At 41.7% G+C, this 27,239-nt stretch overlaps 1 protein-coding gene across 1 annotated transcript in view; it reads right to left on the bottom strand.

Moving 5' to 3' along the window:
• The window catches only part of LOC117479235 (semaphorin-6D-like), an 82,709-nt gene that overhangs the window by 42,888 nt on the left and 12,582 nt on the right, over nt 1–27,239 (bottom strand). Inside the window, 10 exon segments of the mRNA XM_034126258.1 lie at nt 228–355; nt 617–706; nt 4,451–4,539; nt 8,035–8,157; nt 9,662–9,752; nt 14,338–14,439; nt 15,303–15,359; nt 18,129–18,186; nt 19,055–19,169; nt 20,058–20,251. Coding sequence (XP_033982149.1) covers nt 228–355; nt 617–706; nt 4,451–4,539; nt 8,035–8,157; nt 9,662–9,752; nt 14,338–14,439; nt 15,303–15,359; nt 18,129–18,186; nt 19,055–19,169; nt 20,058–20,193 — 989 coding nt within the window. The 5' untranslated portion in view covers nt 20,194–20,251.

Raw genomic sequence — 27,239 nt, 5'->3', positions numbered from 1 at the left:
CGGAGACTCCGAAGATCTGAAGACAACAACATAACAACACAACAACAGACTGACAAGATCTCTGCTGAGTTTCTGACTCTTTGCACAATCCTAACATGATATCATCCAGAGAGTAACTAAGCGATTGTTCTGAGAGAACAGAACTCTTATCACCACTTTTAAAAAATGTCCTCACTCTTCAGGTGTTAGCCTGAAAGTGGTCCTCACAGAGTTGGCCCTCATGTTACCTGTTGTCCTGCGTGGTGAAGACCCCCACCACAGCGGGCCTCTGGTTAATCTGCAGCACGTTGGTGAGGGACTGAAGAATGTCGAAGTAGAAGAACGAATCTCCGGGAACCGAGCAGTTCAGACGAGCCTGCACACACACACACACACACACACACACACACACACACACACACACACACACACACACACACACACACACACACACACACACACACACACACACACACACACACACACACACACACACACACACACACACACACACACACACACACACACACACACACACACACACACACACACACACACACACACACACACAGTTCAATTGGCTTCACATTGTGTCATTCAACGTGTCCTTCAGTCATTTTATTAAAAGGGAATTCACCTTGAGAAAAGAAGTCCAGTATCTTTCCAGAACTCTGGGAGATCCTCCATTATCGTTCTTACAGACCCGGGTGACTCGAGAAAACACCACCTGGAGAGAGAGAGGGAGGGAGGGAGAGTTCTGAGAGGTGCCGCTCTGGATTCCACATTGAAAATATTTTCTGTTTACTGTAAGTATGAACTGTTGCTTGCAGTATGCATACAACTAGGGAATAATAATTTGTCATAACTTTGCGCAGGTGTGTGAGCAAGCGGTTCTAAATCTAAGGTGCAAAGGATTGTGGGTCTAAAGAACGTTTTCCCATTACATTGGGAAGGAAACGTCTTTAAAGCGTATACATCTTTTTAGGTAAATCTACTTCCCAGAATGGAAACTTGAATAGCCCTTATTTATATAATTTGGGCTGTAAGTAAATAAAATCAATATTATGTGCTGTAACTTTAAATGAATACACTGTTCTAATTTAAAGCTGCTTTATTCTGAAAACCGGATGTTCACACACTCGACTTCCGGTTTTCCCTTGTAAATGTTGTCAACTTCAGCTTAGCATTAGCATGTAGCTAATATTATGTTTTGCATACGTGAATTTAAGAAGTATTCACACTGTCTTTAACCCTCACTTATTGACGCTGCAATACTATTATTAGGGAATGTTTAAAATGGTCAACAGATATTAGAATATTGTAAAACTAACATCAGAAAACGACAGGACGTGTCTTGGACCCGCCCCTCCCCGCCAACCAATGAGAGAAGACTTCCGAGGAGAATATGTGATGCACACAGGAAATTGGGTTGCGGTCGAATAGTCCATTTAGCTTAGGAACCTTCCTAACGGAGTGAAATGACCCGAAGTCCCTCAGTGGCAGCCATGATAAGTGCCGTTCAAATTCTCTAAATTAAAAGGAAAGGAGGTTTCAAACTTCCTTTATAACCTCCTTTAGCTTAGGAACCACTGGACCTCCCTAACCGAAAGGAGAGGAGAAAATGCTGCCCCACAATGCCTTGCGGCCGCGGCATTTGCCGTCACACAACAGTCGGCCGTTCACGGAAACAACCGATTATGACCGAGAAATGATATCATGAAAGTTACGGTGCTTATGAAGCATTTTAAAACGTATGTGGTAAGTTGCCAAAGTGCTTTGTTTTGAACGTTCATCAGTATTATAATCAAAAAGAGAAATATGAACGTTAGTTTTTACTGAAATGATCAAATAAAGTCAACATTTCACAGTCTTTACTGAGCTGTGTGGGGTTTGTTCAACTTTTAAAAAGATGTTTGAATGGTGATATACACAGTGATAGATGTTAAGGACTAACGTTTATAATAAATACATTTGTATTGATTTTAAGATCTTTTCATACAATCATACGTATTGGGATCATTTGTATTAATGTGGACCGGAGGGAGAGGGTGACGAGCATAAGTTTCACTTTCCTTTTTATTTCAATTCCAACTTTGGTCATGAAGAATATGTTTCTCTGTTGTCCCCGTTCATAAAGCATAAAACAACAGCATCAGAGCACGGTGCAGAGTCTCTAGATGAGTTTACAGTAGTCCCTCGTTCTTATTAAACATCCATGTTGTAGTCCGCTGTATAGAAAACTGTAGTTTCCATAGTTTCCCCACAGCAGCAGACGCACATTTATGACCTCCGCTGGCGCATCATAAACACGTCGGATAGTGGAAGTGCAGTCAGATTCTCTAAAGTACCGCAGTCTCTTCTCCGAAATCCTTTTGAATTCTCCTATCCACTATCCCTTAACCCCGTGACGTTTCACTCAGAGGTCAAGGAATAGACGATAGGGTTAGAACTTAGGAGCTGATTTTTGGAGTATTCGACCGCAACCTTGGTCTCTTGCTCTGATCCCACGCCGAAGGGGGGAGAGCAACAGCTGTTCACCATTCTTGCAATTTAATTGTATCATCGTATCATTGTTTAATTAAACGCTGTTAACTTGTAGATAAGCTTCCTGGACTCTTTTCAGCTAATCCTGCGCTCAGGGCTAAAATACCCTACAGGGCCTAAAAAATGTAATCTGAATATAGAGTTATTCATTTAATTGAATGAGCCGACACATGAATGGATACAATGGATTGGAGGCGGGGCTTAAGTCAAAGTGTCCTTTTTGTCAATCTTCTGTTTGTGTGATACAGACAGGGAAAACAAAATGCTGTTTCTCACAATCCAGAGGAATAAAATAAAAATATATACAAAGTATATACTGAACAAAAATATAAGCTGTGGAGGTTCGATATTCCTAATACCGGCCTTTATGAGGATTTTCCCTTTGAATTCTACCGGAAGAGGTTTTAATGAAAATGGAAAAATGTAAACCGGTGAATTAATGATTATATATTAGAGGTTAACAACAGAAGGAAATAATGTCACAATGTAACGAGAGAAGGTAAGAACCCTGTAAAAGTGGGGAATTTTTTTTTAATAAAATCATCCCACCCATTTGGAATGGGATAAGGTAAGATTGCACGACTGCCACACTCACACTAAGGTAGGGCCACGCCTCATTACAGATACCAGAATCCTACGGGATCGCTTAACCCTTTATAGGGCACTATTAGGTTAACCCTAACCCTAAACCTAACCCAACAACACCGATACAAAATCAGAGACGGGGACGGCACGAGCGTTTTATACAACCATTTTAAACTCCATGGCCTCAATAACGTGCAGTCCATAGGCCTGGAGAGCAGCAGCGGCTGGAGCACAGAGGCGAGTGGCGGAGCGGAGGTGGATCCATCGCCTGCGCACCATAGACCCGGGCGGATTAAATGAAAAGTACCTCTGATGGGTCCGCCTCCCACCACTCAAACATGTTTTATTAACTTTAATAACCTGTGTGATCTCCTCTCCCCCAGGGTCTCTCTCCTCCAGATCGGTGATTTTAACCTCCTTTTTCTGCGGGTGCGTCAGCCTGCTTGAATCCACCCTCCACGTATTTTATTAAAGCACTTATATCTAATAATTATTTATACAGATTTTTATATTCCTTTTCAAACCAATTCATTTTAGTGACCGTCCTCATCTGGACTTTTTTTACTAGTGCGCTCCATTTTTAAAGCATGTTTCTAGCACTACCTTATTTCTTTTAATGGTGTTTATATTTATTTCTTATATGTTTTTACGACTTATTACATGTTTTATCCTTATATGTACATATTTGCATGCTTTTACCTTATTGTAATCAACGCCACATGAGGAGGCATCCTTTTATTTATTTATTCATATTTATTTTTATTTATTTTATGACCTGGAGGCTAGCAAAACCACCCGCATAGAGAACGTCTTCACCGACCTGCCACCTTTTTAAATAAATAGAGCAAATTAAACACCTGTCCTATGATGAATCTTTTAAACTTACCCGACCTCGATCTTAGTGTTTTTTATTATTCAGTGACATCTACTGTAGTTCATTTTTATACTATTTTACTAACCCGGTGTGCCCCCCTTCCCTCTTTTATTTATTATCATTCTTATTATTCTTATTATCTTAATTATAACACTCCTATTATTTTTTTAATTATTAATAATTAATTAATTAATTTTAATTGTTGGGGAGATTATTTTAATTGAATTTATTGTATTTCTATGCATGGTTTGAACTAACAGAACTAGAGTCACTTTTAATCAACCATTTTAGATCCCCCCTCATTTAAGGTCTTTTAGGTCTGATTCCATAGAGATGAGCTCCATACACGCACACACACCCACACACACACCCACACACCCACACACCCACACCCACACCCACACACACACACACACACACACACACACACACACACACACACACACACACACACACACACACACTCACCTTGCCCAGGGCGGTGTACTCCACAGCGATCTCACTGAGGAAGAAGTATACGTAGTTACCGTAGTCGATGGCATGCAGAAAGTGAGGCTCTGAAGAGAGATGGAGATGATGAATTATTCCTGTTTTTAAGGTAAAGCTCTCCTGATGCAACACATGATATCATGTTCAACAAGTTCCGGCAGTCTTGTCACCTTCATCGTCCACTCTACCCTGAACGGCGAGAGGAAATATGGACTAATTGATTGTATTATGTTTCTAAAAATATTGCACATCCTGCATTGCTTGAGCTGAGTTTAGTTGTCTGGCTCCTGTTAATATTAGTTATTGTTACAAGGACTGAGAGGAAACTGATTTTGGGAAGCATTTAGTTTAACTTGTTTATTGCCTCTGGGTTTGCAGTTTTTTAATTCTCCTCATACTCCGCATTTCCTCAGTGTAAATATAGTAGTTATAAATAATAAATACATTTGTTAAACAAGAATAACACGATTAGAGTCACAAGTCCACTTGCTATTAAGATGTATTACTAAAAATAAAAAGAAGTTCACCTAATTCCTTTAAACATCTTAAGAAAAATATTTTTTATATGATATGTTATACAAACGTTCTTTCTAGTTGAATGTTATGAGTTCTGTGGCACTTTGGATATCTGTATACTCAAGATCCATACATTTTTTATCAATAAATCCATTTGATCAACATTTTGATATTTCACTGTTCTAATCCAGAGCCTGCTCCTGTGGAGAATAAAAACGTATGGTCAAGTGATGTATCTAAAGAAACATCACAATGTCCACTTACATTGTGCTATGTCGATGATACACAGGTCTACATTTCCACCAAACCCAACATGCCCCCCCCCCCACCTCTCTCACCAACTGCCTCCAGGACATCAGGAGCTGGATGAGCAGGATCTTCCTGTAACTCAATGGCAGCAAAACAGAGGCCCTGCTCATTGGCTCAAAATCCAACCTCTCCAAAGCTCCACCCTCCCCTGCTTCCAACCTCATCATTGATGGTTTCTCTGTTCCCTTAAGAGCCTTGGTGTCATCCAGGACAGCTCCCTCTCCTTTGCACCTCACATCAGGGTCGGCGTCATGGGGGGTCATTCGCGGGCCATGCCCCCCCAAATGAGTCACTGTGCCCCCCCAATGCAGGGCGGGCAAGCCTTGCCACTTTGCCGTTTTTTTTAATCATATAAGTGAAAACGTTTCCACTAAAGGTTTTTTGTGTGAAATAAATCAGAAATAAAGAATACAAATATAAAACACAGCCTGAGGTGTGCTCACTGCTGCTCTCTGATTGGTGTGTTGCTTGACCAATGACCCCCGACCTTTGTTTTGTTATCATTACGTGGCTGTGTGTTTAGATGAAAGCCCAGTGGCGATCTGTCCATCTGTTATACTGATTATACAGTAAAGCCATGGAAAAGAATATTATATACAGTACAGTACAAGTACTTCTGGGTCTCTGTGTTTCATTCAAGCTCGGCTCTGTGTGTGTGTGGCACGAGCACATTTTGTGAGTGCGCGAGCAGTAACGTGGAATGTTGTTGTTAGCATCTGGTTAGCTAGCTATGCTAACGGATATAAAGAGCTGTTTCTACACCAAGGTGGAGGAGAGTCCTCTCCTGTCAGACTGAGAGGATCTTATAACGTCAGCTCAGTGAGCTAAAGGACTCTCTGAGTGTTTAGATCATTAACTTTAGTGTAAGTTATCTCTGTGGGTCTCAAACGGTTTGGTCACCATTTATGTAAACAAGTATTTGCGAGGAACACCTTTATATGATCATTATAGTTATTAAAAAATAAGAGAATAAATGAAAAACAGGTATGAAATACTATAGGACAGTAAAACAAGAATACAGTTTAAAAGGAGAGTGATTAGGAAAATATCCATAAAGAAAAAGTACATCTGTTTACAGTTCTGTTTCATATGGGTGTTGAGAGATGTATACATAGATCTCTTAATTTTGCTTTCAAAGTGCACCAGATCGATGCTTTTAACTTCAATATTTAAAATAAAATCTTCCCAGGGGAACATGCCCCCAGACCCTCCTAGAGGAGGTTAGGTCCACCCCCCACCTAAAACATGTTCACATGGATAGGATACTAAATACATTTGCACACTTTTTATATGGTGGCCTATGTCCATATGTTTATGTTTCTAACCTCCTGGATCCTGGACTACCTCACCAACCGTCCACAGTACGTGAGGAACCGGGAGTGTCAATCAGACACCATCATCAGCAGTACAGGGGACGGTTCTGGACCGTTTCTCTTCACCCTCTACACTGCAGACATAACCCTCTTCACTGCTACCTGTCACCTGCAGAAGTTCTCTGACGACTCTGCCATCATCAGCCTCATCTCCAACGAGGACGACAGGGAGTACAGGGAGCTGATGCAGGACTTCCCCCTCTGGTGCCAGAGGAACCACCTCCAGCTCAACGCAGGGAAGACCAAGGAGCTGGTGGTGGACTTCAGACGGCCCCAACACTCCCCCCCACACCAGTGAACAACCAGGGAGCTGACATTGAGATTGTGGAATCATACAAATACCTGGGTGTTCATCTGAACAATAAACTGGACTGGTCGGCTAACTGCACTGCTCTCTACAAGAAGGGACAGAGCAGACTCTATCTGCTGAGGAGACTGAGGTCTGTTGGGGAGCTGGGGGCCCTCCTACAGACCTTCTATGACTCTGGTGGCATCACCCATCTTTTATGGTGTGGCCTGCTGGGACAGCAGCATCTTGGCTGCTGACAGGAAGAGACTGAACAGACTGGTAAGGAAGGCCAGCTCTGTCCTGGGGGGTTCTCCGGACACTGTTGAGGTGGTGGGAGACAGGAGAATGGCAGCCAAGCTGTCCTCCCTGCTGGACAACGTGTCCCCCCCTCCAGGACACCCTGTCTGCACTGTGCAGCTCCTTTAGTGACAGCTTTCTGCAACCGCGGTGTCTCACGGAGAGATACCGCAGGTCCTTCCTTCCTGCAGCAGTTAGACTGTACAACCACCAGTCCCCCTGGTAGACCCCCACACAATACAGACTGTGCAACTTGTGCAACAAAATGGCAATGTGCAATATAGACCCTTTTCTTGAAATACTGTGCATAATCACCTTTATGTGGAAACCATCATCATAATGAATATCCCAACAGTTTATTTTTTTGTTATAATGTCCCAACACGTTACATTATATATGTCACTAAGTTCTGAAGTTGCTGCGCATCATTTTTAGCCACGGATTTGCACTTACCCACTTATTTGTCTTTATTTGTTATTCTAGTATAATGTGTGCTTTTCTGTATTGTTGGATGCCTTTTTTCTTTTACCTGCTATGCCACTTTTGCTGTAACACTGTTAATTCCCCTGCTGTGGAAATAATAAAGGATTTTTGATTCTGATTCAAATCATACAGAAGTCTGCAGCCCGGAGCATCAACTGCATCTAATCCTCTGACCACATCACCCCCATCCTCATCCAACTGCTCTGGCTGGTACACCCGGATCAACTACAAAAAACTCCCCTCACCTGCACCTACAGTACCTACCTGGTCCAAACTAACCAAACCCTGTGACTCACCTCGGAGCCACTTGGAGTCGTACTTGACGGTCCTGAGGACGGGCCGGCCATCCCCAAGGCTGCGGTAGATGACGGCGTCGCTGGCCAGGAAGTCCGTCATGGTGGCCGAGTAGAAGTCTCCGCCTGAGCAACAGCTGCAGTTTAATGTTCATGCTGAGAACTATTCTGACATACTAAAATTAAGGAATTTCTTTGTTTTCCCATATACTAATATGAATTCAACCAAAATATTTTGCTTTGTGTATGATTGTGCATGACATTGTAATTTTTCTGAAAACGTGTTGTCGAAGATTTGTTCTGGTCTGCAGTAATTTGGAACTATCTACATACAGGGTTCCTGCAGGTTTCGCCTACTCAAATTTAAGACTTTTTAAGACCTTTTTAAGACCACTTTGAATAGAATTTAAGACCTATTTCACGGCAAGAAAGTATGAAGGAAAATTGCGATGAAAGAAGAAATACGTCCCATAATTACTTACAAAGTAAATGTAAAGGCATAACAGTACAGCACTGTGTTAGCGTGTTAGACAAAAAGTGTGTCTGTGTGTGTTAGGTTGTGCAATTAATCATATTTTAATCGCAATTACGATTTTGGCCTGCCACAATTACGAAATTATTTTTGCTTTGCTAGGTTGTGACAGTGCACTACAACATATTTGATCCAATTAATTTTAGTCTAATTTATTTTTATTTATCATATTTATACATGTTTAATAGCTTGTGGAAGTGCACTCCAAAATATTTGTTGATCTTGTTTATTGGTATTTATTATTTTGATATTATTTATTTAAATGGATAATTTATTTAATTTATTTTTGTATTGGTTTTGCAGTTGAATTATAGGTTCAGGGTAATCAATAGTTAAAAAGATACTGTTCAAATTATTATTTGTTTTAAATAATTAACACATTAGCAAAACAAACGCTAATTTCTTTTGCAAAAGGTGCAGCGGGCTTCAAACACGTTCCCCTCCACTGGTTTCAACCAAGCACTAAATTCGATGTTTTCCAACCAAATACGGTTGAACTTACACTTCCCCATATTTATTTTTAAGTAGATTCTAAGATACATGAGTTTCTGACTGCCGCTAGCTGAAGCTTGCTTGCTAGGTTACTAGCTGGGTGTTCTCCGATAAGGGGCCGGTGGAAACAATGTTAGTGATTACTGGTTCCATGTTGATTTATTTCAATACAAATTGTTGGGGGGAACTGAAAGGCTCTCACCGTACTGGTTACTTTGCAGCCCGGACATTTCCCCCAAAACACATTTAGACGCGATCTCAACACAGAAGTACCTTTCAAATCCGATCATTTTTAAGACCTTCTAAATCATATTTAAGACCTTTCTTATTTTTTTGGTCATATTTAAGACCTTTTTAAGGCCTTAAATTCAGATTATCAAATTTAAGACTTTTTAAGACTTTTTAAGACCCCGCGGGAACCCTGTACATACTCCCCAGTCTTGTTGAGTTTTGTTGTTAAGGATTTGTAATGCTGTACTGTAAATACCTATATGAAAAATCCTTTAAATCACTAATGAATTCCATCTTTTATATCTGAATATACCTGTACCCAAAAGTGCAGATTACCAGAAAAGCACTTTTTTCAGACAGTCACTTTGGACTCACCAGCAAACAGTCCCACATTGGACTGCCCAGACTCAAAGGGACAGCGGGCCTGACCCACCACTTCCTCCCCCACCTGCTCCAGGGACGCCATCTGACAGGAGAGAGGTATGCATCACAAAAGAAACAGTCATGAGTTCAAATGTAGAATTGGTCATGGATACCAATTTGAATTTGAAAGCCATATCAAAAATATGAGGAAAAAAAGATACCCAGTGGAGGAAATAAGTATTTGATCCCTTGCCGATTTAGTAAGTTTACCCACTTACAAATAGATTAACAGTCTATAATTGTAAAGGTAGGTTTATTTGACGAATGAGAGACAGAATATTGAGAAATGTACATCATATAAGAGATACAAAATTATTTTCATTTAACTGTGGGAAATAAGTATTTGATCCCCTTGCAACCAACAATAATTCTGGCTCCCACTGGCCAGTTACATAAGTCCTCTTCCTTTAAAAAAAGTACTCCTAATATGAACTTGTTACCTGTATAAAAGACACCTGTCCACAGAATCAATCAATCAGATTCCAACCTCTCCACCATGGGCAAGACTAGTCCCCTTTTCCACCAAACCGGTTCCAGGGCCGGTTCCGGGTGAGAACCTGATTAAGCTCTGGTTTTTCCTGTTTCCACCGCAGCGGGGCCGGCTATAAGCACAGAAAACTGGTTCTTATCTGGCCCCACTCGGCTGCCCGGCAAGAACCAAGAACCAATACTTCACGCTTACGTCGGAGGGGGGCGAGATTAACCTGAGTTCATGGCGAGTACGGCAAATAAAAGTTCTGACAAGCAGTAGCGCTGAGCAAAGTGACTAGAACGCAACCACACACTTGTAAAAAAAACACACTTTATAAAGTCAGGCAACATTAACCAGGCTGAGTGTGATTCTGTTTATTTTTACCTTACTTTGACCATCCGTTCGCTGTTATTGATCATTGTGGAGAGCAGGCAGACGTTGTGTTTTTTATTATAGCAGCTATCGTTTGGAATCAAAACATTGGCTACACAGGTTGCTATGTCCGACTATCACAAGTAGAATCATAATGAAAAATACGCCGGTAAAATGTGCCTGTAGAAAACGGCTTATGCCACAATAGGATAGCAACAAGTAGTCAAAATAGTCAGATTAGCATTGGTTGCTATGCTAACATCACCCATTTTATACCAGAGAAACTTTCATAATAGTGTTGTGATGCCAAACAGCGTCAATTCATACTGAAACACATTCACTTATAGGGGGGGGGGGGGGGGGGGATATGAATCAGCTGCTTTTGTGATGGTCAGACAGTGAATATTTCCAGCGGACGCTGCCGTGAGTTAACGGTAGACTAAACTCCGGTGGAAGAGCAGCACTGCAGCGGTCTGCAAATGCCGCTGAACCACATTAATAAACAATGAACCACGACACTCTGGAGAAAAGTATAAGGGTTGAGAAGTAGTTATTTAATCTAATCTGGCTTCGTATGATTAAAAGCAACACGATCATCGACCCGACGCAGTCCGCCATTGTTGTTGTTGTCAGCGGCGTTGGGGAGAAAATCAGCGACGTAAACGGTGACGCCATGACGCAGCACCAGTCGGGCTCTGAGCGGTGGAAACACAAGTGACACATCCGACACATCCGACCCTTTGCAGGGGATGCCCACTGTGGCAGAACAGACCTGAATCCAGTAGACTTCTCAGGATGACTAGAGATCTTCTCATAGTCCAAAACAGTTAATAGGCACAGCAGAATCACGATATGGGCCATTTTCCCAGACCAGCACACAGTATCCGCGATGTTCCTGGAGCAAATCAGCACAGCAGCAAAGGACAGGCGAAAGCAGCAGCGTGGAAGCGCTCCGGTCTCTCCGTGGTATCCCCGGGGTAAAAGGTCTCCTCAGCAAACCAGCACACGACACCGCAGCACACGACAGTTGGGAGCAGGCCTCCGCAACAGCAGAACCAGGACAGGTGGAGAGCAGGCCCCAGCCGCGGCAAATCCTCCTCCGCACAGCAGCACACGCCCGGTGGAAGCAGGCCCCAGCCCGAAGCGTGGAGCCACTCCGTCTCTCCGCGATGTCTCCGGGATAAAATCCTCCTCAGCACAGCCGTACTCTACAGGTGGGAGCAGGCCTCCGCAGATCGTAGACACCTGACAGGTGGAAAGCAGGCAGCAGCCGGTGGAGCCGCTCCGTCTCTTCGCGACTTCTCCAGGGGAAAACCACCTCAGCACAGCCGTACTCTACAGGTGGGAGCAGGGCTCCGCAGACCGCAGACAACAGGACAGGACGGACCAACAGTGACACGGTCTCGACACGAGTGACACGCGACACAAAAATGAGGTCTTTTGAACCAATCTTAGTCTGGCCCCTTGCCTGAGACCAATTTGCCATGGGAGACCCTACCAGGAACACAAGGTTCCAGACAACCCAGCCCCCAGGTTAATCAGGGCACACAAACCTCTCTACCACAGTAAGGTGCTGGTTCGTCAGAGAGGAAGAACTTATTTCCTACAGTTAAATGCAAATCCATTTTAATCTTTTATATAATATCAATTTCTGGATTTTTTTTGTTGATATTCTTAATCTCACTGTTAAAATAGACCTACCATTACAATTATGGACTGTTCATTTCTTTGTAAGTAGGCAAATTTACAAAATCTGCAAGGGATCAAATGCTTATTTCCTTCACTGTATCATTAATTTAGACATATTAGGAACTTGTTAACAATAGAAGCATCAAAAACATATTTGCACGCTAGGATTTTCTAACATCTTCATTATGGAACAACCTGCTGATCCCAGGCCCGTAACATTACAACAACATTAAAAGTTCAAAGTTGTATTTTTATCTTATCTTATCTGTATCTTATCATTTTGTATCTTTTATTTTTGTTAAATTGATGGAGTTTAAATGTAAATATCATGTTAATTATCGGTTACTTATTAAAATGTAATTATAAAAGAGAGACTTTAGAAACGTTGCAAATCGCTGTGTTTATGTGATACATGTTAATGTGTGTGCATTTAAATTGAACTAAGGGGAGGGACAATTCCAAAACAACAAACACCTCCATTGGACTAATTTGTTTACTACCGTAACATAGTGACATAATTATGGAAGACTGGCACTTATTTTGGCTAGCAGCAGTGGCTCAGTCTGTAGGGACTTGGGCTGGGAACCGAACCAGGACTTGGCATGGGAACCGAAGGGTTGCGGTTCAAGTCCAAATCGGACCAAAAAAATACAGAGTGTGGACTGGTAGCTGGTGCCAGTTCACCTCTTGTACTGCCGAGGTGCCCTTGAGCAAGGCACCGGACTCCCAACTGCTCCGGGTGCTGAACAACTAGTAGCCTCTCCACTTTGCCAACTCTCCACTACTGCATGTATTTCTGTTGGTGCATGTTCATGTATCTCAAGACTGTGTGCCTCCGATGCTGTATGCAGTTCCCTTTCATATCCTTTCTTATTTTGTTTTATATTCTCAGCATAGCATCTTATTTAAAATGCCGGTGATAATGTCATTGTTGTGTTAGGCAAGCTGATAGCTCTCTGATGATAATTCTTTGTCAGCCTGCAGCTGTTTTGATTATAACAGTTTGTTCAGAAGCTACGTTAGCTGAATGGCTAATGCTTCCTCACTGAGGATCTTGAAACTGCAGCATCCTGAGTGTTCGAAATAGCTCTTTAATGATTTCCTGCTCAGTACAAGCTGATTTTATTTATCAAGCAAGCAATACAACAGCATCTTTACAGTGCTTTTTATCTCGTTTTGGATCCAAACTCTTAAACAAAAGGAGAAAAGCTCCTCATATACGGGCGCATGTTTCAAAGAGCTAGGAAGCTAAACAGGGTTAGCTCCTGTCACTCTAACCCTCAGCGCTGCAGCAGCATAAAAAGGGACTACGACTGGATTGACACCCGAAATAGTGTTTTTTGTCAAGGCATGTGTATGGTTCTGAAGAGGTATCGAGCTGTCTGACACTTTCAATTAGAAACTGAACGAGTGAAAGGAACGCTGGCAGAATAAAAGTGTCCTCGTCCCTGAGACATGCCTCTCTGCGGGATAACTGACGCTAGTGATGAAGTTATTGGATAATCAGAAGGATAGCAATAGAACAAAAACACACAAATGTGAAAACACACACATGCACATAAACATAAAAACACACCTATACACTCTTGTTGTTATTACATTCTGTGAAGTAAATATATAAGCTACATCTACTTCGTTTATTGTTACAACAAAACAGCAACATATAAATGAATAATAATTTCAATAAAGTAATAAGAACAGTATGTTCTTACTATTTCAGTAGTAAAATGTACCATGAAAAAATAATTATTTAAATAGGAAGAGGAAACATTTTAGTATGTTGGTTTGCGTATGTAATTTATCCTGAATTTATTTCGGTTTAGTTTTTTTTCTCGAGAAAAGGATAGTCTGCAGTGTATTTCCTGTTCTTCTCCGTTCAGATATTAAGACAAACCATTACAAGAGAATAGATGTGTATGGAGCTGGGGAAAGAGTCTAAGACAGGGGTGTCCAAACTTTTTTCACTGGGCCATACTTTCTGAATTTGCTGAGGGCCACATAAAAATGGACACCCCTGGTGGAAGATAATGTGTTAGAACAGATGTGGGGTATATATTCAGTGTGCAGCCTACCGCAGCACTGACAGTCACTTCACCTTGTAGTTCCTGCAGGTGGGGTTGAAGGCGTTGGTACCGCAGGCGAACAGCGTCTCGTCATCTCGCGGCACCAGCACTTTGACGTAGTTGTAGCACTCGTCCTAAAACCCAACAAACAAACACTTATTGATCACGACTGTCAGGGTTGAAACTAGGGCTGCACAATTATTCCACATCTTGTTGTAATTGCAATATGGTAAATATGCGTTTAATATCATTTAGAATTAATTTTGTGGAACTGCACAGATATGCTGGCCTAAACATCGTAGTGCTATAGACTTACCTTATTTGTTTCGTAAGGAAACAAATTGCACTATGATCAATTTAATATATCTTTCAAAGCTAGTGAAGGATGATTTGCAGATGAAAGGGACTCCGTGCTGCCTCTCACATCACGAGATGCTCTAGTTTGTTCTGCTGCTCAGATATTCTGCAGTTTGTCAGCCGTCAGCTTTGATGCTGCTCTCGCCATTTTTAGGGAACGATGCTTATGTGAGTCAAAACCAGAGGAGCGGCACAGATACATCTGGGATGTATGACATCTGGGATGGGATGAAAAATGTCTTACCAGAGAGGCTAAGAAGTTTGAAACTTCTGACTAAGAAGAGACCCGGCTTCAATTACCAAATTGCAAGCGGCTACATGACGTGGTGTAATACCAGCTGCGTATCATATCATATTGCAATTCAATATCATTACATTTAATCAGAATTAGGTTTTTTTTCCAAATCGTGCGGCTTGAGATGAAACACTAGTTTACAGAGTCTCTGCTGTTCACAAATAACAAAATGTGTAAGATGATTTCATCTGCATATTTAGCATTTTTTAAACCATTCGTCCATAAATACTCAAATTAAACTGTATGCAGTATAAGAAAACCGGACATGGTAGAGGAACAGGAAGTTATGAGGTGAAAAGCCAAAAGGGGTGGAAAGAAAAGAAGGGAAAAGCAGAAGAAACTCACGCTATTCTTTCCTCTGACCGTACACTTGCTGACGTCTTCAGATCGCCAAGTCAGCTTCTGAAACACAGAGTACAGCACAGATCTGAATCTGACAGGATATTAACTTATTAATTCAGCGTGAGCAGACAGACAGACAATAAGAGAGTATAATTCGACTTGTGATTGTGATTTTTGATCACAAATAAAAATGAATTATGATGAGATGTTTGAGTTTCAATCAAGGTCAACATTTGGTCGCCTGAAGTGGCATTGCATCTCCTTTTAGTAAACGTCAGCTGTGTTGTTTAATAAAAGCTTTTCATCCAGTGGTAAAATACACTTTTAGAGACATTCATTATTCAAAAGAAAATGTAGAATTTGTTTGTGTCGGAGGAGCTATGTGGATAACTGCTCTCTGACTGTAAAGACCACAATGATGGTGAAGGCAACAACTCCCACTTTATGACAGCATTGATTTGGTTTGGAGACACCTAGTGGCAGAAAATGACTTATTCTGTGAGTAGCCTGATCCTGTCTCAGTTGGACCTGTTATACCTGAAACATTAAAAACATTTCTCACACAGAGAGGGAGAATGAAATGCAGAAGGTGGACTTCAGTCGCGCTGCTGATGTCTGATCACTGATAAATAAAGTCACATCTCACTTCAAAGAGCTGCTGGAGGCACAATAGACAGAGAGGCCCATTACCTCAGGTGCCACCCTGTAACCTTCACTGTCTGTGATGAGGAAGAGGTTTGCAGATGAAAGGGACTCTGTGCTGTCTCCCACTTCACAAGATGCTCTGGTTTGTTCTGCTGCTCTGATAGTTACTGCTTTTTCTGCAAAAGATATTCTGCAGTTTGTCAGCCGCCAGCTTTGATGCTGCTCTCGCCACTTTTAGGGAGAGATGTTTACAGTATGTGAGTCAAAATCAGAGGAGCAGCACAGATACATCTGGGATGTTGGTAGATTTTAGCCACTGTGGTTGTTGAAACGAAGCTTTGTTAGTCTTTTTGTCCACCAGAAAACATTTCTTACCAGAGAGGCTAAAAGGTTTGAAACTTCTGACTAAGAAGATACCAGGCTTCAATTACCAAATTACAAGTGGCTCCATTACGGTGGTGTAATACCAGCTTCCTCCCACACTTTAACCTCGGCTCAACTAAAGAAAGTATTTCCAGTCTGTGAGAAAGCGTCTGACACTCAGGAACTCAGACAATTAGCAGACCTAAGTCGCCAGACAGAGGTTCAGATGAGAAAAAGGCTTATGTGAAATAAGGCTGTAACAGTACACAGAGGTCATGGTTCTTTGACATCATTTATGCATCATTTTAAGCCTTAATATAAGTTAAGAAGATTAGTTGTGAAAAAATTCCCCCCCTCACAGTTGTCATGAACTTAACTATACAGAATATATATATATTTTTGTTAGGATAGTTCATCAACTAAATGGTATTCCTCTATATGCCAAAAGGATGAAGGTGTTGACCCTGAATGGTGAGGGCAGATCATTGCATGCATCAATCTACATACTGTGTATTCTGCATGAGGAACCATGTTGGTTTGTCATGAACACACTGACCCTTACAGCACTGGTCATGGTGAGTTAGCATGATATATAATATATATATTGTCCGGCAGTGGCTCAGTCAGTAGGGGCTTGGACTGGGAGCCGTAGGGTCGCTGGTCCAAGTCCCCGACCAGACCTAAATATGGAGTGTGGACTTCTACTTGGAGAGGTCCCAGTTCACCTCCTGCCCTGCCGTGGTGCCCTTGAGCAAGGCACCGGACACCCCCCTTCCCCCCACACTCCCATTGCTCCCCGGGCGCTGTACAATAGCTGCCCACTGCTCCTAGTACTAGACTCCTGGTACTAGGATGGGTTAAAAGCAGAGGCCAAATTTCACTGTGTGTGCTGTGTGCTCTGCATGTGTGACCATTAAAGAGGGGTTCATCCCTCCCTATTCTATTCTATCTATTCTATAACATTTATAGCCATGCAATTCATATTCAGAATCCTTTAGTATGGCTCGGGTCTGTGTGCATCCGTTAACCTTTGAGCAGCTAACTCCACTGGCACAGATTAAAATAGGAAGCTTCTTTAACCTCTGTTTTAAAAAAAGTATGAAAAATGATATCAAGTGTTTAGTGTTTAGAATTGTAATTACTGTGGAGTTTCATAAATGCATTGCTTAAAGGGGACCTATCATGCAAAATGCACTTTTGTACGTCTTTTATACATGAATATGTGTCCCCGGTGTTCCAGGGAACTCACCAAGTGTCAGAAAACACAACCCTCTCTATTTTCCTCCATACCCAAATCTCTAAAAACGGGGCTGCAACGGATCTGATAAAAACTGATCCAGATTTGAACATTCTCTGACGTCAGGACGGAGGAGCTCCGCCTATATGGCCAACTCTCCACCTATCAGGGGAATGAGAGGTTGCCGTGGCATGGTAACAGCATGGTAACATGACGCTCGTAACTCGGCCCCCTCCTTTGCAGGGGGGCGTGGTCAGCTGCAGCGCATGCAAAGACAGGGTGGAGGAGAGCAAAATAGAGCGAAATGAGGCATGGCTAAAATGCATGATCTGTTTGGTATTTTGAAAAAGAAAACATATAAATATACCTTATATAGGTATGGCCCTACAATATATCATTCAAATATAGCATGATAGGTCCACTTTAAATAGAAATAATCATCTAGGAAAACTTTTTTTCTGTGGTTTAGAAGTTCAAAGCTCCAGCATATATTCAAACCCAGAGGTGTAACGCGTTACTCACAAATCTGTTTTCAAGAAGCGAAAAACACAGAAATAATCAGTTTTATTTTATAATATACTCACCAGCTGAGGGAAAAACTCTTCTGAAGCTGTCGTCAGGTTCACTGCAAACACGTGATCCCTACAGAGGTCAGAACACAGGTGCACTCATCAGAAGATCTGGTAGAATAAATGTTGTGCTCAGTGTGCCCAGATTCGATCCACTTCTAATGAAGCAAGTCATTTTCTCAATTTCCAGAATGCATTTTAACATTCAAAGGAAGAAAACACTGGGAATTGTTGATATAGAGTGGCGCAAACTCAATTCCATCCCCAGCCACAGCATTATGGTTACCCTCAGAGGGTTAGGGTTAGGGTTATCTCAGCCTGTCACTCACTATTTCAGAGACGTAGAAAGGGTTTGGATAGGGCTGGTCGCAGTGTGTGAATGCAGGCTGTGTCACAGCTCCGTGATGGTGCCCTTGATGTGTAAGTTGCCATGCAGGCTCTCATTTCGAGCCATCATTTAATCTTTAACCTTCCCTCTGCATCAGCTTTTTTTGGATTGGACATTTTGGTACTGTTAATATTCTTACAACCAAATCCCCGCTTTGAGTGCCACTGCTGGAAACGGACGATATTAAGACGCTTCAGTGCACAGGTCCCTTTGTTATTGAAAGTGTACTTCTGTAAAGCGGCATGGAATAGTGTGAAAGCAAATTATTATCTTTGCAAGCTGTTATGGGTGAGGTGCTGGGCCATGGGTCTTAAGGTTGACCTTCTGTAAAACTGATCCGTCTGGCTGGTGCTGCAGAGAACGTCTCGATTAGAGCTTGTGTGTGTGTGTGTGTGTGTGTGTGTGTGTGTGTGTGTGTGTGTGTGTGTGTGTGTGTGTGTGTGTGTGTGTGTGTGTGTGTGTGTGTGTGTGTGTGTGTGTGTGTGTGTGTGTGTGTGTGTGTGTGTGTGTGTGTGTGTGTGTGTGTGTGTGTGTGTGTGTGTGTGTGTGTGACCTGGCAGCGATGTACAGCATGTGGTTGATGCGCAGCAGCCTCTGAAAGTCCAGACCCAGACGCAGGGTGTCGTTGTCCTGAAGCAGACCCTGGAAGCCTGGAAACTGGTACACCTCTGCAGACAGAGAGCAGTGTGAATCCCCAACAGACAGACGAGGTCTTTGAGGACAGGAGAACCATGTTGTTGGTACAATCTGAGTCTTTGTAATGTCAGAGAATTGTAGGACTATGTTCTGATGTTTAGTACTACAGCTCCCATCAGGGCTGCTAAAACAGGAAGCTACGAGCTATCCGGTAGAATCATTTGAGAATTTCTCGCCAAGCCATGCATCAAAATTATTTGTGCTACTGTTTTTTCTGCATAATGTATAAGTCATTATTTAAAAATATGAAGCATAAAACTGCTGAAAGAGAATATTGGTGAAGGACTAGACGTTACGACTTCAAATGTTCTTAAAAGGACGTCTCTCAATTAAATTATGGGTATCAGATATATAAAAATATATAAAAAAAACAAAAAAAACATGTCTATGTGTTTTGCTCAAAATACCAAACAGATCATGCATTTTAGACATCCCTCATATCCCCCTGTGTCCCCCTGTTAGAGAATGGCTGATTCTCTGCTGGCCTCGCCCCCTTTTGAGCACCATACAGGCACACTGTGAGTTCTGTGACGAGCAGGCAATCTACTCAGATGCAGCTAAATGCTGCCGTGATTAAACGCCATATCATGCTCCAAACCACTTCAAGGATTATTTCTGAAACAGTATGGAGCTCAAATGCTTTTTCTCTCTCTCAGGTTTACCACAAGGTGAGTTCATTTTTTTTTTGTTCTGCTTTTTTACACATACTCTCTCCAGTACAGCTTAGCTCTGAGTGTTAGCGATGCTTGCTAATGTAAACACCATATTACTTCCAGAACACGTCGTGCATTGTTTCTAATAGCAACGTTTCTGACCATTACAGCATTAACATCTCTGTAACCCTCAAACAGTCCACTCACGTGCCGAGCCGACCACACTTATTGGCTCCAGGTCTCTGGGGAAGTGCGTGCTCGAGGCGGACTCAGACAGGAAACAGGTAGCAAGGATAAGCAGCAGCGACCGTCGCCACGGTGAAAACCAGCTGGGCGAAGCCATTTTTTAGGAGAGTAAAAGGGGATGTGTGATGATGTCAGCAGGTCATGGTGTGTGTCGTCTGAGAGGAAACAGAGATAAGGGTTAGAGACAAGAAAAAGCCAGTGTGTGTGTGTGTTTTAGAGAGAACTAGAAAATGCATTTCCTGTTGAAAATACGTACGAATGCTGTAAGCCGTGTACATTTTTTGACTATACCTTCACTTCTAAAAAGGGGTTAATTAATAATCTTTTTTCTCAAAGCAATGATAAACCTGTAAGTTGGATGTAGAAAAGTCAGAATCAATATAGAATTTTCTTATTTTAAAGTAAATTCAGATTGAACATAGTAAAAAAATTTAAATTATATTGTCCGTCCAAAAGAAAAACATTACTTATAGTGAAAACCACCCTTGAATGGTTAGTAGACTAAAAGCTTTAGGAATCCAAACTATAACATATAATAAGTACCCTGTATCAAGATTGATGCAAAACAAGTGAAATTTGAAATTTTTAGAGAGATTTAGAAAAGAAAACCCACTTCTGGGGTCATTTGGGTGCATTTTTCATATCTCTGGCCCCCCTCGGTCGATTTTGATGATTGACACCTCTTTTTAACCGTTAGAGCCAATAGAATCGAGAGGGAAGTTCCTATCCAAACATTACCCATGGTGAATGAGTGATGCGTAGCCAGAATGCCCAAAACCGGAAGCTGTCATACACATTACATTACATGTCACTTGTTAGATGCTTTTCCAAAGCGACTTACATACATTCAGTACTGTTGGCAATCCCCACAGGAGCAACTCCGTTATTGACATAAATATGATGGATTATCAGTAATCATTTCAAAGTGACACAGAGACATTGGATTAACCTTCAGCAGCGTTTTTCTCGTTTTAATGCCATTGAACACAACCTTTGATCAGAAACAGCAAAAGGTAAGACATATATGCCGTTTTTGCTCCGTAAAGCTACGTTGTGTGTTGTCTGGGTTTGCTTCCGCTACTTATATTTCTAGAATATGTGGAATTTTAGCTTTAATCTGATATCTTGTTTTTGCAGATCCGATACGTAATAAAGTATTTATACCGTGAATTCTGTGCTAAGTGCGTTAGCATTTTTTCACTCAGGGCTAATTCAGAGGCTTGGTATTACATTTGTGTTTCGTTTTGCAAAAAATTGTTAATATTGTCTGATAGCTGAAAAAAGACGCCAGAAGCGAAATGTGGAAGTATTTGAGCTATATCTCTGACAGTGAGGGCAAGCCTACGGACACCACGAGACCTGTCTGTAAGAAATGTTTTAGGTCCCTGCAAACCAAGGGAGCCAACACATCAAACTTGGCTAAGCACCTCGCCGACCGGCATCCAGAGCTGTTTACAGAATTTAATGACAGACAGGTTAGCGAATGTGATAGATAACATAATTACATCATGCTCAAGCCCATGCCCTCAAATCGAAGTCAAACAAGTGTAATTTATTTTGTGACAAACGAATGTTTTCGTAGTTTGACGAGGCAATTAATGGCAATGATAACTGTCTAATATGGCTATCTTTTTAGCAAACTTACCAATGTGGCTAACATCTGCAATGTACATTTTGTCAATAATTATTTATATTACTGTACTATTACATGTTAATAAAATATAAAGTTAACTATCAAAGAAATCACATAAACTCAAGTATAAAGAAGAGACCATGTTGTAAGAAAACGCTTAACAGATAAACTACAATTTTATTGATCATGAAAATAATAAAAGAAAAGTATCGAAAAAGAATCGGAATCGCAATTCTTGACTTGGTATCGGTATTGAAACCAAAATGTTGGTATCGTGACAACACTAGTCTACTGTAATAGCCTCACTTTGAATGTTTTGCAAAACATTAGCTAGCACTAGTGTTTTGCAGTTGCTCGCAGCTTATTGGGATTTTATGCTAGATCGACAGGCATTGTTTTGATATAATAAATTAAGCATTATTGTTAGTTAAGCATGTCAGCCTGCAGCCCCACTTTGAACTCTCTGTCTCTCTCTAACTCATTGCAGATGGCTGCACTAAAGAAAAGGGCACAGAGAGGAAACCAGTTGTAAGATGTTTAAAGGTTCATTAAATATAATATATGCTTAAATGCATTTCAAAGAAGTTGTGTTGGAGTTTGTGTTATTCTACATTTTGACACCAAGATTTTCTGATTTTACTGCAAATGTATATCGGTTCCAAATATCGGTTATCGGTCCCCTTGATTACTTGGCAGCGAGGGGATTAACCTGTTAAACCCTGAGCATTGACATTCCCAGAACAAATGACCATATCTTCACTTCTAAAAGGGATAAATTAATAATCTTTTTTCTCAAAGCAATGATACACCTGTGAGTTGGATGTAGAAAAGTCAGAATCAATATAGATGTTTTTATTTTAAAGTAAATTCAGATTGAACATAGTAAAAAGATTTAAATTATAGTTTCCGTCCAAAAAACCCCCATTACCACCATTGAATGATGGGATAGTAGACAAAAAGCTTCAGGAATCCAAACTATAACATATAATAAGTACCCTGTATCAAGATTGATGCAAAACAAGTGAAATTTGACCTTTTTAGAGAAGTTTAGAAAACAAAACCCACCTCTGGGGTCATTTTGGTGTGTTAAGTACTTTGTAATAGCACCCTTACTCCATGTTTAATAGTAATGATAAGCGCGGAGCGCTCTATGTCTAATGTTTATTACGCAGCACAGCCAAGCTTGTTCATGTCCCTGAATAAAAGGAAGAGAGAAGAAAGATGACAGCGCATACTTTATTGCTTAACCCTTTGGAGTCGACCGTCACGCCGGTGTGATCAGATCACATGACCTGTTCAAGCCGGTGCCGCATAAAAACAACAGTCCGGACAACATTGCCGTGTGTTTCTGTCGAAAGTACTGGCTTGAAACTATATGCCAGTCTTTGTTTCATGCAAAAATACCCAGTAAACACGGAGATACGATGATATAAAGTTAATACAAATATATTTCAAAAGTATGAAAAATGGAAGCACATATTTTAATATCTTCGCCGTATTTTTATCATTTTACGAAACGGAAAATACTGGAAACTGTAGATCCTGCTCAACAGGATGTATTTACCAGGGAGGGGGTGAGGTAATCAGGTAAACAGAGTGATACGTAACGAGACGAAGAGGGACGGCGGGAACCGAAGAGAGACGGCAGGAAATGGAGGGAGACGAAGATATACGAAGACAGGCGGCGGGCGGCGGGAGACGAAGAGAGACGGCGATTGAAGTAAAGTGACAGACAAACATTGAGAATTTAGATATAGTTAGATAGATTTAGAGTTTTGAAGATTCAACTATGATGAAGAGAACTCTGAACGTGAGTCAAGCTATAAGCTTGTTTTTTGACATGGAGGAGGAGGAGCCTGTGATGTTGCCCTCTGTTGACAGAAACTGCTTTGAAGCGTGGCACAGATAAAGACAGAAAAAACTGATTTTTGTACATAATGTGTATATATATATATATTTGTATTATATTTATAATAACACTTTTGCCTTATCAGAATGAAATCCAATGTACATTATTTAAGCTTTTAAATGTTTTGTTGTGCCTACTGTGTCACTGTTGACAGAACTTGAGAAATTAGGAAAAAACGCCTATGGATACACCTGTTATTTGTTCATAAAATGTTTATATAGGTTCATGCTACCTCAATCAAACTTTCACATTATCATAGTGACATCCCATGTATATATTTCCAGCTTTCAAATTGTTTCGTTGTGCATGTTTGTGTTACCTATATAAAAAATAATATCATTTTCAAAATGTTCATATAGTATCTCAAAATGAAAAAAATAACTATCAGGTTATATAGGTGAGGTTGTCCTTAAAAAAAAGATACCAAACATTGACATGCCAAACATTTCTTAATGGGGTTTAGTAAGACAAATCAAAAGTATGCGAAAACGGCCAAATTAGCCCAGGACTCCAAAGGGTTAACAGGTTATGGGCCCAGGCAAAGTTGGACTCATGTTAGTTTTCCGGAAGAAGTTTAACGTGAAGTATTACACGGAACTTCTACAAACTATGTGGACCAATAAGTAAAGAAATGGCGGAAGAGGTTACACGTGACGTATTATGTGAGAACTCATAATGCTAACAAGCTAGTTTAGCAAGCTAATCGCTGTGCTCACAAGATTAGAAAACGGGAGTTTTCGCGCCACAGCTCTTGTTCGATGGATAAGTATGACCTTTGGGAAACAAGATTCTTAGGCTGCCTACATATCCTGAAATTAAAAGAAACTATTCTCCATGAACCCACTGGAAATAGTCCTGAACAGCTAGCCGAAGACAGGAAAAAGAATGCTGATTGCTATGCTGAGCTAATACAATAACACTCCATACAATAACCAATAGTGATATGGGTTAGTGTGTGCAAACTCTGAACAAGTCAGTCGCATTTTTTACAGGCTCCCACTACCTGTTAGCATCTAGCTCTCCTGCTTACAAACATTTAGCCACCCCTGCTTATACTTATACATCTTGACGCAGTTTGGCATTGGTGCATGGGACAGTAATTGCCCTAACCTTTTACACTCAAGAATGCCATCAAAACACCCTGGGGATTATGTGCTACTTCAGAGAGCTAATACACAGATAACAGACCTTAAGAAGGACATCCGACGGCTTTCTGACGAGCTGAAAGAAAAAGACTCTCTCGTGTCCGGTCTCATGGAGGTGGCATCGGTGCAGTCTAAACAGCTTGTCTCGTTCAGTGCAACTATCCATGACACAGTTCTGTGGGATCCTTCCACCTGCGGCCTTCCGACTCCTCGACACCTGGCCATCAGCAGTCGTGGTCTGAGGTGGTGCGCAGGAGCTTATTGAATGGGGTGACTTCACCGCCTCGCCTACGCCTTCAGAACCGCTTCACGACCCTGTCAGACGATCCGGTCCATCCAGCTGATGCTCCCGCGGCACTGACCCGTCCAGATGATCTGGTCCATCCAGCTGATGCTCCCGTGGCACTGACCAGTCCAGATCTGCACCCTGCCGACACTGCAACTTCTGCGCCGGCAGCCGACAGTATTTGTGCTGCTTCCCAGGCCACTGTGAAGTCAACTCGGTGTCCCTCATCCCGTCTGGTGACCTCCTCACGTCGTAAACTCCTCTAAGAGGCCGTGCTGAGACACTCGGGAAGTTTTCCGAGCCCTGAGCCGGCAAGGAAATCCTCTCCCAGCCCAGCTGTTACTGTCTCACCACAACACTCTCCTGCTCGGTCACCACACCCTCAATCACCGGCACCTCCTCGTCCCCTTTTCGCCCCAACTACATTAATAATCGGGGATTCCATAACCAGAAACATCCCATTCTTCAATGCAGCCACACGCTGCCTCCCTGGAGCCACAGTCCCTGTCATCCTGGATAAACTCCTGGGGCTGCTGCACTCACTCCCGTCCTCTGTCAATCGACTAATTGTCCACGTTGGGTCGAATGATACAGCCCGCCAGCAGTCAGAGCTGACAAAAAAAGATTTTGAGAAACTTTTTAATCTTCTACGGAGCTGTGAAAAGTCGGTTTTTATCTCAGGTCCGATCCCAACGCTGGCCCGCGTTTCAGTAGGATCCTCAGCCTCCACACTTGGCTCCAATCCGCCTGCAGAGCTCACAATTTAGGTTTTATTGACAATTTTAATCTATTCTGGGACCGACCCGCCCTCTTCAACACTGATGGAATCCACCCCAGCAGGTTGGGTAGCCGCATGCTGTTCAGACATCTCCCTGACTATTTCCACTCCATTCCCACACACCCCCCTTTCCAGCAGTGTCATCTCAGGCCACCGTTTCCACTGCTAGAAACTTTTCTACCAGCAAGTGTTCTTCGCTGGTGCCGCTGACGCCTGCCATCTCACTCTCTGGCGCCACCCAACGACCAGAGGCTTGTATGCCAGTGCAGCGACCCATTTCTGTTATAATCAACATACACAGAAGGTTGGTGACTCAGGTTGGAAACAGAAAGTCCAAAAGCATCTGTTTGAGTTGTCGAATTTAACAGAAGTTCCGCGTGCTCCACGGTCTATCACGGGCGGTCAGAGTGATAGTATATCTAACACACTTAAACTGGCTCTATTAAATGTCAGGTGTTGAGATCTCCATATTAGGATGAATACTTAAAACGAAAGTAAATTATAATCAAATATAATCAATTATATTCTTGTATAACCCACAATGAAAATGCTTCATATTTTATGATTTTCTATATTTATAGTATAAACCAAGTGGTTTGTTAAGTTGAGTGTAAGGCCTATAATGGTTTATGGGTGTCACTGATAAGAGAGAGGACAGTTTCTTCCTTTTTTTCTTTTCCTCACAGCAGTACCCAGGGAGGGGGGCTCCTGAAAAATAACTGAGGCCCTAAAAAGGTGGTTATGTCATAGCCGAGAATAATATTTTGCAAGTCCTGCAGAGTAGGGGTCATGTCCTTTTTACACAAACATGGGAAGGTGTGTCTTGTGCCATAGCCATATAATATGTCTGGTCATGTCCAGTCCTGTACATCAGAGGCCATGCCCAGTTTCCACAAATATGGGTATGGAGGAGGTGTCTTTAGGTTTTTCTATCCTGTTTTTGAGCATAAAGACACTGGCGGAGAGGGAGCATACGAGAGAGAGAGAGAGAGAGAGAGAGAGAGAGAGAGAGCTGGGTTTTCGCCTCTGTAAGGTTCTCTCAAACTTGGTAACTATTGCTTAAATCTCTGTGTATTGAATGCTGAGTGAATGGTTGGATGAAAGTTTTTAAAACTAGGATTTCTAACCGATCATTCTGAGGAGCTGATCTCTTAATGTGTCGGACTATAGGTTGTGAATGTTAGAACCTTTGATCCCTCTGGGTTCTGTCGGAAAACCTTTAATGTGTGAAATATGAATTAAGGTTTTAGATTAGAAAATAACCCTAGCATGATATGTTTAGTATGATTATAATGTTGTAAAGAGAGAAGGTAAAAACCCTGTATACGTTTTGGACCTATTTTTCTTCAAATAAACTGATCCCACCTTTTGGACTGGGACAACTTAAAAGAC

This window comes from Trematomus bernacchii, unplaced genomic scaffold, assembly GCF_902827165.1.
Source record: "Trematomus bernacchii unplaced genomic scaffold, fTreBer1.1, whole genome shotgun sequence".
Taxonomy (NCBI): domain Eukaryota; kingdom Metazoa; phylum Chordata; class Actinopteri; order Perciformes; family Nototheniidae; genus Trematomus; species Trematomus bernacchii.
This window is presented reverse-complemented; position numbering and strand designations above follow the sequence as displayed.